The sequence below is a fragment of the Equus caballus genome, chromosome 10 (assembly GCF_041296265.1).
Source record: "Equus caballus isolate H_3958 breed thoroughbred chromosome 10, TB-T2T, whole genome shotgun sequence".
NCBI lineage: Eukaryota > Metazoa > Chordata > Mammalia > Perissodactyla > Equidae > Equus > Equus caballus.
In genome coordinates this window covers 11,411,350-11,424,582 of record NC_091693.1, presented here as the reverse complement: position 1 = coordinate 11,424,582, position 13,233 = coordinate 11,411,350, and the positions used below count along the sequence as shown (strand labels likewise).

Below are 13,233 nucleotides of genomic sequence, written 5' to 3'. Positions count from 1 at the left end.
GTACTGCCTAATCCCCCATCCCTCCAGATGTCCATCTAGAAGATCAATTTCCTATTCACAGTTCCAGGGAGTAAGGCTGTGCTGTGCTGGGAGAGGAATGGAGAAGGAGGTTCCCCAGAAACTTTCTCTCACTTCCTCCTTTCCCAGAGAAAAAGCTTTGGGAACTTTAGACCAAAGAATGTAAAAGCCACAGGGAGTTTAGTGATCCTCTCATCCATCTCCTTCAACTCATGGATTAATAACAATAACAGCTAATATTTACTAAGCACTTACCGCCATGGACTTAACATGCATTAACCCATTGACTCCTCAACAAAATAGCCTAAGAGGCGGGTGCTGTTATTGGCCCCATGAGGCTCAGAGGGGTGAGGTTACATGTTGAAAGTCACACAACAAAGACGTGATAAGGTTAAGATTCCAACCTACATCTTAATCTTGCTCTTAACCACTGTACCATCTGTCTAGAAAGGGAAATTGAAGCCCAGAGAGGAAAGGGGATTTTCCTGGGTCCACCACCAGCTCACCCTAAAAGCCTATCCCAGGGCATCCCACACTAGCCTGTGTCCTGCCTCTGGAAGGTAAGACAGGTGATTACAGACACTGATCTCTCACTCCATGTTCCTGGGTCAACAATCCAACCTCGCTTGACCTTTCTGTCCCCAAGTACTTCTCCCAGTCTCACCCTCTCACCCTCTCCCCTTCCAGTACATAGCAGCCTGTCTGAACACTCAGTGCCCTTTCTGGTGCCAAACTCACAGAGAAACAAACTCTAAAAATTTCCAGCTCTCTCTTTACCAAGGGACAAGGGGGAAGAGGAGGAGCTCAGGCTTGTGGCCAACCCAGGTGCAGCCTCATGACAGGGATTAAGAGGATCAATACCTGCCAAACCCAGCCTAATCTTTCTCCCCTCCTTTTCCCCCTCCAAAAGTAATAAACAACTTGCCTCTCTTAGCTTTGTTCTCTGCCCTTTGTTCCCTCCCCACAGGACTCAAAGTTCAGCGGCCTAGAATGCTTTGAGCAAAATGCCAGTCCTGGGAGTGCCAACCTCACCCTCCTGCCCTTGTCCAAGGTGAGAGGTGGCACTTGAGTCGGGTAGTCCACTGTCAGAGCCTGCCCAGTACCCAGCTGAGACCCCTCTCAGGCCCACGTAGGACCAATATCAGCACCTACCTGATGCACATGTCAGAGCCTGCTAAGACCAATCTCAGAGCCTATATGGTGCCATCCCTCTGTCTTCCTGAAGCTAGCCTCAATGGACCACCTGGACCTACTCTCAGAGCCCTCTTAGTACCAGAAGTGGCTCTATTAATGCTCTCCTGGTATCAAGTTCAGTGCCAACATGTTTTCAATCCTAGTGTCTACCAGGGGGTGAACTCAATGTCAACATGATGCCCTTTCTTCCTGAGGCCTACCTGATGCCTATAGCAGAACTTGACAATATAATCTCTGTGTCCAACGCTGAAGCCAGTCTCAGCAGCCACCTGTTGCTAAACTTGTTCTCCACTTGGCACCAGGATGGGCCAGGCCAGTCCACGACAAAGAAGGGAAGGGGGTTCAGATCCAAGTTCCCTCGCTTACTACCTGTGTGACCTCAAACAAGTGGCTGTACGGAGTCTTGGTCTTCTGAACTGCAAAATTAGGATGATAATGAACTATCCCCATTGTTATAATGATTCAATAAGATCATGCATACATGGACTTAATCTTCACAATTAGTGCTCAGCAAAGGGTAACCGTCCTTATTAGTAAGGAAGAATATAAAAGAGGGAAGGACAGCAAGGCCACTGATCTTTTATCTGCTCCCACCTTCAGCATCCCAGGGCCCACCTCTCTTCTAGACACTGGAGTTTACCCAAATCTCTCCTGCTATGGTTCCCTCAGGCTTCTAATAGCACCCCTGGCAAATCAGGAATCACCCCTAAAGGGAACCTCACATGCCCTCAAATACGAACTTCTCTTCCCAAATACTCCAGGAGGAATAAGAGTGCAGAGCAGGAGAGACAGGAGTCACGCAGGGGCCCCCTGCCCAGTCTCTGTTTTATGTCCTCAATATGCCTATATATAAAATGGGAAACATTAATAATAACAATAATAACAGAAATGATACAATCAACCTAGTGAGCTTCTCTAAGGATCTGGGAAGGGAGCCAGTGGAGCTCTCTGTAAATTGTAACCCTTGAGACAGTCGGGACTCCTCAATACCATACTGGTGGTTGTCATCACTATTTCACTATTTCATAAGTCCTGCCCAGTGCCTCTGCTTCTGAGATCATACTCCTCTCCTATTCTGTGGAACATTCCACTCAAATGTGGCTCTGAACTTCTACCTCTTACCTAACTAGAGATGGGCAGTTCTTTGATACCGATCCCAACTGTGCTTTGAAGTCTGAAGGAGGATTCTGGGCAGTAGGAGGTGGCAATGTGTCCAAAACAACCACAGGTGAATGCCTGGGGTCAGGTGCTGACTCACTGATCCAGCTGCACTCTCTGTATACTTTTCCACCCAGGAACCCCACAGCCACAGCTTGGGGTCCTTCCATACTTCAAGATCCTCAATTCCATCCACTGGAATCACTGCTCCTGAGACCTTTAAACATACATCCTTCCTCAGCAAAAGGCCCCCAAATCAACAGCTACAGATGCTGTCTCATTCCAATACCCTTAAATCCAGATCTTTGGATTCTTCTTTCCTGAGACCCCAAAACTCACACCTTTGGGTCCCTTCTCACTCTGAAACCCCAAATCAAAGCTCAGGGGCTGCCCCATGCAAATATTCCGAAACCTTCAGTTCTGGCATTTATCTACAGCTCCCCACCCCTGAAATCCACAGCCCTGGGGTGGTCCCTCTTGAGGGGCCACAAATTCAATCTTGCAGCCCAATCTCTGTTAATCTGCCCAGGAGACTCCCTCCTCTTTCCTTGCTGGCTGTGTCCCAAGTTAGGCAGGGAGCACGGTGTGGGGTGTAGCTAGGAGGTGAAACAAGACAATTACATAACCAAGATCAAAATCCACCCTTCTACCCCGGGTAGTATAAAGGCAAAACATCCCAGCCATCATCATCTGACCATCACTTTCAGTGCCACCATGCTGGCCTCAGGGCTGCTTCTGGTGGCTTTTCTGGCCTGCCTGACCTTAATGGTCTTGATGTCTGTCTGGCGGCAGGGGAAGTTCTTGGGGAAGCTGCCTCCTGGACCCACCCCATTGCCTTTCATTGGGAACTACCTGCAGCTGAACACAGAGCAGATGTACAACTCCCTCATGAAGGTGCCACCAGGAAGGGAGATGGGCAGAATGAGGAGCATGTAGCAGCCTGCTTAGTTTGGCTGGGGCTTTGTGGCAGGGGATTGACAAGGTTGGACTAGAGTCTTAGAAAATGGGAGTTTTGAAGGTTCAGCATCAGGGTCCTATCTAGGAAACACCAGATCATGGGATGTCCAGCTCCTCGACTGTCAGAACCTGTGGGGAAATTCATCCTGTTAGCTGAGGTCTGGGTACAGGGCCAGTTCAGAGTAGGAGCTGTTCCCTCTAACAACTCCCACCCACCGCCATCAGATCAGCAAGCGCTATGGGCCAGTGTTCACGGTTCACCTGGGGCCCCGGCGAATCGTGGTGCTATGTGGATACGAAGCTGTGAAGGAGGCTCTGTTGGACCAGGCTGAGGAATTCAGTGGACGAGGAGAGCAGGCCACCTTCGACTGGCTCTTCAAAGGCTATGGTGAGGGGTGACCCCTGGTAGAGGAATATGGGCAGGCTGACTTGGTGGCCTCAGTGGGGTCCCTAGCCTTCTTCTCTTGGCTCTCCCACCCACTCAGGCTGGGGCAGAGCCTTCTTTTGTCTTCTCTGCCCCATCCCCTCCCATTGATGCCTCTCCCTTTGTCTCTAAATCATCTTACAGTTTCTGTGTCTCTACTTCTTCCTACCTCTCTCTGCCCCATCTCCCTGTTCTCTGTCACTAGATGACTCTTCTTTCTCTGTATCTCTTAGAAGCTCTTGGGATTTCTGCTTTGGAACCCTGGTCCTCTGTCTCCATGTGTCTTTTATCTCTTTATCCTTCTTGGCTTCTGTGCTTCCCTATGTTTCTCTCTCTCTCTTCCTCAATCTTAGAATCTCACATTATTTCTGCTTCAAAATCGCCATGCTTCTGTCTCCAGTGAGAGTCTTTCATCTCTCCAGACTGTCTCTGTTTCTCTCTCCAAATTTTTCTCTCTTCTCTGTCTCAGTTTTAGAATCTTTCACATTTTATATCCACCTCTCAGATCTCTACATATCTCACTTCCTGTCCTTCCCTCCTCTCGCTCTTTATGTGTCTCTGTATCTGTTTCTCTGTGCATCTGTCTTGCCTCTCTCCTTCTGACTCTTTTATTTCAACTCAGTCTCTCTTTCTCTATTTCTCTGACTGAAATTTTCTCTCTCTCTTTTTCTGCTCTGTCTCTCTCTCTCAGAGTCTCTCCAGCTTTCTCCCACTCCCTCATTCTCTGCTCAGCTCCCTCAACTTCTCCAGGGCCCCTGGGGCTGGTCTGTGGACTGCCCCCACCCATCTCAGCACTCTCACCACTCCTACATTCCCTCCCTAGGTGTGGCATTCAGCAACGGCGAGCGTGCCAAACAGCTCAGACGCTTCTCCATCACTACACTGCGGGACTTCGGAGTGGGCAAGCGTGGCATTGAGGAACGCATTCAGGAGGAAGCAGGCTTCCTCATCGAGGCCTTCCGGAGCACACGTGGTGAGCAGGGAACACTGGAGTCTGTGGGAAGCAGGAGAAAACTCCCAATAGGGATGTGCATTCTGGCCCCTGGAAGGGGACAAGGTTGGAGGAAAGCTTCAGGGCTCCCAGCTCTGAAGTCTGAAGCCAGAAGTTTGGCTCATCACTTCAGTCCCCCTGGAATTCTCAGACTGGCATCAGACCACCGAGGTGACTCTCCCTAAAATCCCTGTCTCTCTCCGATCCCACCTCACTCCCAGGTACCTTGATTGATCCCACCTTCTTCCTGAGCCGAGCTGTCTCCAATGTCATCAGCTCCATTGTCTTTGGGGATCGCTTTGACTATGAAGACAAAGAGTTCCTGTCACTGCTGCGTATGATGCTGGGAAGCTTCCAATTTACAGCTACGTCTACGGGGCAGGTAACCTGTGCCAGCTCGGCTCTACCAGATCCCTACCACAACATGCCAAGTGCTCCTCCACATGGAGACAGGTGTCCCAATCTCCTCCAGACAGGGTCCCTTAAATCCAGCTGCCACTCTTGGGGCAACTGGACAGTTGCATCAGATTGGGGGTAGGCACCCAATACCCAATCTCCACTGACACCTGGATGTCTCAACAGGTGCCCTGATTCTGTCCCCCTCCCCACCACCCAAAAGCAGAACGAGAGCCTGCAGGCAAGATTCCTGCTCTCAACCCAGTTCTCTCACCTGGGCAGGTGTTTCCATCCAAATTTACCTTGCTATCTCACAGGCGCGCCCTGTTAATATATTCTATCTTTCCATCTGATTTTCTCAACATCTGGAGTAGTGACCATTTCAGCCCACCCTCTAACTACCTGAACACCTGGTGCTGCAAAATGCAGCCCACCAAAATCATTTGATATCTACACATGTCCAAACTAGTCCACTGGAATATCTAGACAAATGTCCCCTACCCAGCTCATTGAAATATCTGAACATCTAGACAGGTACCCCAACCAAGACCCCTAAACACTTAAACGTGTGGATATATTGTTCCACAAACACCCAAATAAATGTCCCTCAACCCAGCCCTGTTAAACACCCATAGAAAGGACCCTTATTGGGCAATTTGAATATCTGAACACCTGAACAGATATCTCCCCCACTTTAACACCTGCACTTCAGCACAACTTTACTACCTGAACACCTGTACAGAAGCCTCCAATCCAGGTCTCCAAAATATCTGCACTGTTGTCTCCTACTGAGCCCACCTGAATGTCTAAACACCTAGACAACTGACCGCCCACACCAGTGCCACCTGAATAGGTAAACACTTGGACAGGTGTCTCCCAACCCAACCTAACCTGAATATTTGAAAATCTAGATCTGTGCTCCCATCCAGACCCATCTGAATATCTGAACCCTGGATATGTGTCTCAATCCATCTCACCTAAATTCTTAGACAGGAATGCTCACACTTACCTCATGTGAAAACTTAGATATCTATTCCCATCCAGCCCCATCTAAATACCTCAACACCTGGGCAGGTGCGATTAACTCAGTGCCTTCCTGGCCCTGAGACAGGTCCCACTGCCATCGAGTCCTGCCCACTGACAGCAGTCCTTCCCTTTCCTTCCTCTGTCCCCCACCCTCAGCTCTATGAGATGTTCTACTCAGTGATGAAACACCTGCCAGGGCCACAGCAACAGGCCTTTAAGGAGCTGCAGGGCCTGGAGGACTTCATAGCCAAGAAGGTGGAGCAGAACCAACGCACCCTGGATCCCAACTCCCCGCGGAACTTCATCGACTCCTTCCTCATCCGCATGCAGCAGGTACACCCAGCAGCCAGGCGGGCAGGTCCAAAGCCAGAGAGAGGGAAATCAGGCTGAGGGTGGAGGAGAATTGAGGCCCATTCAAATGAGTCCCCTATCAAAATAATCCTCACAATCCCAGTTATAATTAGCCACCACTCTTCCATCTACTGAGTCCTTGCCCAGGGCAGGTATTGTGCATGCAAATCATAACAACAAGCACTTTCATAACACTACAGTGTTCCAGGCACTATGTTAAATGCTTTATGGTATTTGCCTATTTAGCACTCAGAAAAGCTCTTGAAAGGGATTCTATTATGACCTCAGTTTTACAACCGAGAAAACTGAGGCCCAGGAAATATAAGTGGCCTGCTTGATGTCACATAGCAAGGAAGCAGTAGACCCTAGGTCAACCCCGGTCTCTCTGACTCCAAGGCTGGTGCTTTTAGCCACCATGCTCTTACCTTTTGTTCCCTGGTTGTCAGATGTACCTGTGTGGACAGGAAACCTGGCTTTACCATGAGACAGTGGGGGGAGGGGGGGTCCCCTCCCCCATCTGGAGGTCAATCTCCCTTCTGTGAAGAAAGTAGAGGAGGCTTTATGGAGTCTGAAGGCCAAGGTGAAAGGAGCAAGGGAGAAATTCCTCTATAGTAAGCTTCAAGATTTTTAGTGAAGGAAATAGGATGCTGGTGCCTAAAATTCTGTGTCTGTGTCTCAGAAAATTAGTCTCTCTTTAACCCTCTCTGACTCATTCTATCACTCCATCTCCATCCCTCTTTCTCACTCAGTGTCTCTCCCTATGCCTCTCTTTCCAAATATTTTCTGCCATAAAGGAGTGATCACTAAACTGATAATCAAATGGCAGATAGTCAGCTGGCAAAGAATGTGAGAAGAGCATTTGAGGCGGAGCCAGCAGCTGTGGCAAAGCCTTGAGGACTGGAGAGAGCCTGAGAACTAGGGTCCCTCTTCCCACCTTTGGTCTGGATTTAAGAGAAGTGGGTTCAAAAGAAAAACCCCAGAAGGGCCCTGAGACCATGGAGGAGTGAGCTCGTCCTGAAGCCCTCTCTCACTGCAGGAGCAGAAGAACCCCAACACAGAGTTCTACTTGAAGAACCTGGTGCTGACCACGTTGAATGTCTTCTTTGCTGGCACAGAGACAGTCAGCACAACACTACGCTATGGCTTCCTGCTGCTCATGAAGCACCCAGATGTGGAGGGTAAGACTAGAAGGGGCAGGGAAGTGGGGTTCACAGATCCTCAAAAATCCTGTAGGCCCACTGCAATGTCCCCAACTCTCTCAGATCCCTGGACTCTCAGACATACCCTACTATCCAGAGACTGGGTGATATTCAGCTGATAAGCAGCTGCCAAGTTTCACCAGCTGTTAAAATATTAAAAATATCTGAATTGGTAAAATACCTCCTATGCTAATCCCACCAAGTGCCACTGCCTTTCCAGAACAGCCTCCAATACCCCTCCCTTGGGTTTCCTCTATGATTCTGGCATGACCAGTTGAACAGGACACTAAGCCAACAATGCATTTGGCAGACATGTTTCGAAAGGTCTACATCCATGTCTCACATGGACATACTGTTGTTCACATTTCGACTATCATCCCTGCCCTGAGACCTCTAGATACCTAAACACATTCTCCTCCTCCCCCAAGCCAAGGTCCATGAGGAGGTTGACCGGGTGATTGGCAAGAACCGTCAGCCCAAGTTTGAGGACCGGGCCAAAATGCCCTACACAGAGGCGGTGATTCACGAGATCCAAAGATTTGGAGACATGATCCCAATGGGCGTGGCCCGCAGAGTCACCAAGGACACCAAATTTCGAGACTTTCTCCTCCCAAAGGTGCAGCCCTGCCCCCCGTAGGGGGACCTCCAACCTGACCCCTCTGACTCAGCACCCCATTGCTCTTAGAAGCTTCTTAGCCCCTGTCCCACTCCCTCAATCAAAGACTCCCAACTACCATGTCCCTTCAACCTTCCCACTCAGAGACTCCTGAATCCCATATCTCTCCTAAATCTCTTGCCTCCAGGAATATGAACCCCATGTCCCCCAAACTTCCTTTATCAGGGAACATGAACACCATGTCCCCCAGACTCCTGCTTTGAGAGACATGAACTGTTTGTCCTCCAAATCTTCTGCCCCAAGAGACACAGAATTCATATTCCTCAAACTTCCCCTCTCAGGGAAGAAACTTCCTGTCCTCCAAACTTCCTGTCTCAGAGAACATGAACCCCCATGTCCCCCAAACCTTCTACCTCGGGAAACACAGACCCCATGTCACATAAACTTCTTATCTCAGAGACATGAATCTCAAGTCTCTCAAAGTTCATCCCCCAGAGGAACCCCACCCCCATGCATCCCATTCCTCTTTACCTAGGGCACCCAAATTCTCCATCCAACCCACATGCACTTTCAGCACATCCATCCCCAATTACACCTCATCAAATCCTCTTCCTTCCTCCCTAACAGGGCACTGAAGTGTTCCCTATGCTGGGCTCTGTCCTGAGAGACCCCAGGTTCTTCTCCAATCCCCACGATTTCAACCCCCAGCACTTCCTGGATGAGAAGGGGCAGTTTAAGAAGAGTGATGGGTTCGTGCCCTTCTCCATTGGTAAGAGACCACTATCTGCTGCCAAGCCACCACTCACACCCACAGGGTCCTCCTTCATCCCAGCTCCTCTCTCTGAGGTGTAGCTTGGTATCTTTCCCAGCTTGGAATTCTCTCTTAGAATCTACCCTGGATCCAAAAAGCTGCAACCCCCAAGCAACCAAGGACCTGGGCCCACACAAAAAGAATTGGGTGATCATATTACTTTCAGAGATGGAAAAATCAAGGCCCAGAGTGAGTCAGAGATTTGTCCAAGGTCACTTAAATTCTTCGGATTGGTAGGAGGGAGATGACAACACAGCAGCCATATTTGAGTTTGTATTTGCAGGAAAGGGGCATCTAAATTTCCCATTGCTACAGTCTAGTATGGCTCACCCTCATCTCATGTACTGTGGAAATGGATGCTCAGAGAGGATTAGAGCCTTCTTGGAAAATTTCTCAGGCCACAATATTCCAACCCCTCCTCCCTGGGAGAATGCAGCTGGGGGTTGGTAGTTGGGCAAGGCAGTGGTGAGAGTTGGCCTCATCTCTGCCCCTCCTATCTTGTCTCTTCAGGAAAGCGGTACTGTTTTGGAGAAGGCCTGGCTAGGATGGAGCTCTTTCTATTCCTCACTACCATCATGCAGAACTTCCACTTCAAATCCCCGCAATCACCTCAAGACATCGACGTGTCCCCCAAACATGTGGGCTTTGCCACTATCCCACGAAACTACACCATGAGCTTCCAGCCCCGCTAGACAGGCACTGTGCCAGGGCAGGGCTAGAGGGAGGAGCAAATGGGGGAGAGAGAGCCTGGGTGGGGCTAGCTGGAGAGTGGGGCCAGTGGGAGGGACGGGGCTAGCAGGAGTGGCGGGGCTGAGGATAGGGGGTGGGCTGAGGGGAATTTAGGGCAGCAAGGTGGAATGGAGAGGACGAATAAACAGAACGAGCTCTGTCTGTTCTCCTTGATACAGATAGCTCCTTCAGAGCTGGGATGAGAGGAAGGGACACCTTACACTAAACTGTGAAGAAGAACAGCTATTATTTATTGAGAAAGTGCTCTGCGTCAGCTCTATGCTAAAAGCGTTACACACTCACCTCACTTGATGCTCACAACCTATGAGACAGGGAACAGTGTTCATGCCCATTTTACAGGTGACACAGCTGAGGCTCAGGGAGATTAAGTCTCTGTCCTGGGTCCTACAGAACACAGTAAGTGTTCAGCTAGTACTTGACAGATCTGTGCATGGATGGCTCTACTTGTCCCACAGTCCATTGGCTAGATTCTCAAAAGGCACCTCCTCCTCAAGTGAAAAACAACTTAGCATATTACTACACAACCTGAACAGCTCTGCCCAGGGGATTTTTCCAGAGCCCTGACAGACAGCTGACCTTCCTTCACTACACACTTGCCCATACTCTTGCCTATTTGTGCACACTTTGGATGCCAGGACATACTTCGTGCCACCCACCAGAGAAGGCCATTGTGTCCAATTAGTGTCAGACCTAGGGACAGGAGTCAGACCTTTTAATGAAATGGGTGGGGGAGAGAAACACTTTCAGAGAATGACAGAATTTTGGTCATAGCACAGCCATGTACATGTGTTTGTGTGCGTGCATGTGTGTATGCAAATATGATTATATGTTCTCCTGAGTGTATGCATGAACTCGTATTTCCTATGAGTTTCTGAAGACAGGATTCTCTCAAATGGATCTGAGGTCTGCAGTAAAACTGAGTTAAGAGTCTCAGAATCACCTGCCTACTCTTAAATAAGTTAGCATAATTTCCCTTAGAAGCGGCATCCTTCAACAGCTCATAATCTGAACATTCATGTACATCAGTTAGATCCAGCTTTAGATGTAGCCATAGATCTAAATGCTACATAGACCCTGCCCCACAAAACTGGCCACACTTGAAGGACGACAGACTGTGATCAAGTGAAGAGAAAACTGATCTTCTGAATTCTGTACATTTCACAACTGACTATGATTCTCAAGTTTCTCAATTTCCATTATCTATGTTTTGCAACTTGAGTTCCATGAATTGGTGGTTTCTGCTCATTGAAGGAGGATAAGTATGGATTCTTAGAGTCATTTCATTATTATAAACACGTTAACAATCAAGTGTCAAAATCAAACCTCATCCATCTATATGCATGTCACCTTCTAGAAATCTCAACCGGGGGAATTTTAGAATTGTGATATAACAAAACTGTCAAATCTTGGAACTGCAAGTCCACAATTAATAATCTTGGAATCTCAGACTCCCAAAACTTGAGATTCAGAGTATTTGAACCACTGATGCTCGGAACTCTTGATGCTCAGAATTTTAGCATCAGAGTTTCCCCTGCACACATCTTTGGAAACTGCATTCCGAGCCCCTCTGGCAGCAAATGTCCATTCTCCAAGCTGGATGATCCTTCTGAGAAAAGTCAAGAGAGGAGAGCAATTGGAGCTAGCTGTGCTCTGCCAATGAGGTCCATTTCCATGAGAAGATAGAATGGCTAGCAGGTCTTTGCCTTGCAAAGGAGAGGGGAGGGGAAAAGGAGAACAAGTATTAATCCCCAAAATCCTGAAACTTACACCTGGAAAGGAGAAAGCAGGAGTCCATCAAGGCATTACCAAAGGTGCTGAGAGAAGTCACATTCTAGCCACCAATGCCTGGGTCACACTTGTCCAGAGAGGACACTCTCAGCTTTGGTGCTCTGGAAGGGTCAACGGCCTAACCAGCAGAGATAGTTCTGGGGTGGAGGTAGGTACAGGAGCCCTAGATTCTGGTCCAGGCTCTGCTATTAATTCCTTGGGCCTTCTTGGGCTTCTCTCTGGCCTCACATTCTCATCTGCCTCCTTCCTCACAGGATTATGTGTAGGTCAAAACATAGCTCAGTGCTGAAGAGCTTTAAAAACTCAGTGGCTGCAGGACTGGGAGGATGGGAGAGTGATGTTGCTGGGTAGCTCGTTCTTCACGCCCTCTTCGGTGAAACCAAGAATCCCTAGAGTTAAAACACACACTCTCTCACACACACACATTCACACACACACACACACACACACACACACACACACACACACCTGTTCTTGCCATACAACAGCAAGTAGAATGGGCTGAGTGCCTGCTATGTGCCAGGCTCTTGTACTGAGCCCCTTGTTCTAGTTTCCCAGCATGACTGTATCAAAGTACCACAACTGGGATGCTTAAAACAACAGAAATGGATCACCTTGCTGTTCTGGAAGCTAAAAGTCCAAAAATCAAGGTGTCAGCAGCTCCCTCTGAAACCTGTAGGGTGATCCTTCCTTGCCTCTTCTTAGCTTCTGGTGGTTCACTGGCAATCTTTGGAGCTCCTTGGCTTGCAGCTGCATAACTCCAAACTCTGCCTTTGTCACCACATGGCGCTCCCCCTGTGTGTTTCTGTCTTCTCATGGCTGTCTTCTTAGAAGAACACAAGTCATACTTTGTTTATATGAAATTCTGGAAAAGGCCAAAATATTGTGTGGAAATTAATAAAGGAAATCTTAACTAAATTGGAGTCAGGAAGACCTGTAGAGGGAGTTCTCATCCACATCACACATTGTGAATTACACCAAAGTGGAAGAGGCGAGCTTGCACCTTGGACCGGGAGAAAAACTACTTTACTACTGACGGAAGATTTCTCACCCACCTTGCAGCAGCCCAGCCAGTGAAAAGCTCTTGCTGCCCTGAAATCTTACTTTCCCCCATGGACTTTCCTAGAACAGCCCATTCCTCCTACTCCCCTTTTTCTCTATAAAGACAGCTCCCCTCCTTTGTCCGCTGGATTTGCCTATGGTTTGCCACAGCATGCACATCCTGGATTGCACTTCTTTGGGCTGTTCCTGAATAAACTCATCTTGAGGGTAAAATAGGCAAACTTGGTTTTTAGGTTGACAACTGATACAGAGACTAGATCCATGGTTGTCAGGAGTTAGAGGAGAGGGAAGGATCTGAATACAAAGGACAGCAGAAGATAACTCTTTGGGGTGTTGAAATTATTCCGTATCCTGTCTGTGGTGGTGGTTATAAGGACCTATGCATTTGTAAAACCTCATTGTAAAAAGTGAATTTTACTGTGTTTAAAAATAGGGGTTGTTTTATACAAAAAGAGTAACTAGGATGTTTTTTAAAAAGAATGAGCCAAATAT

General features: G+C 48.4%; 1 protein-coding gene across 1 annotated transcript; it reads left to right on the top strand.

The window, feature by feature from the left end:
- Positions 1-2,994: 2,994 nt before the first annotated feature.
- On the top strand, positions 2,995-12,597 carry LOC100146413 (cytochrome P450 2A13). The gene is made up of 9 exons (XM_001916316.4): positions 2,995-3,264; positions 3,553-3,715; positions 4,575-4,724; positions 4,964-5,124; positions 6,321-6,497; positions 7,552-7,693; positions 8,143-8,330; positions 8,958-9,099; positions 9,652-12,597. Exons 1-9 carry the CDS (start codon positions 3,085-3,087, stop codon positions 9,831-9,833), a joined length of 1,485 nt encoding a protein of 494 aa, XP_001916351.1. The 5' UTR covers positions 2,995-3,084; the 3' UTR covers positions 9,834-12,597.
- Positions 12,598-13,233: the final 636 nt, after the last annotated feature.

Bases quoted from the DNA above. Each gene is read 5' to 3' on its own strand.
- LOC100146413 (XM_001916316.4), top strand. From the start codon at position 3,085: ATGCTGGCCTCAGGGCTGCTTCTGGTGGCTTTTCTGGCCTGCCTGACC. The intron at 3,716-4,574 runs GTGAGGGGTGAC...TTCCCTCCCTAG, and splicing joins CTGGCTCTTCAAAGGCTATG to GTGTGGCATTCAGCAACGGC. The intron at 4,725-4,963 runs GTGAGCAGGGAA...CCTCACTCCCAG, and splicing joins GGCCTTCCGGAGCACACGTG to GTACCTTGATTGATCCCACC.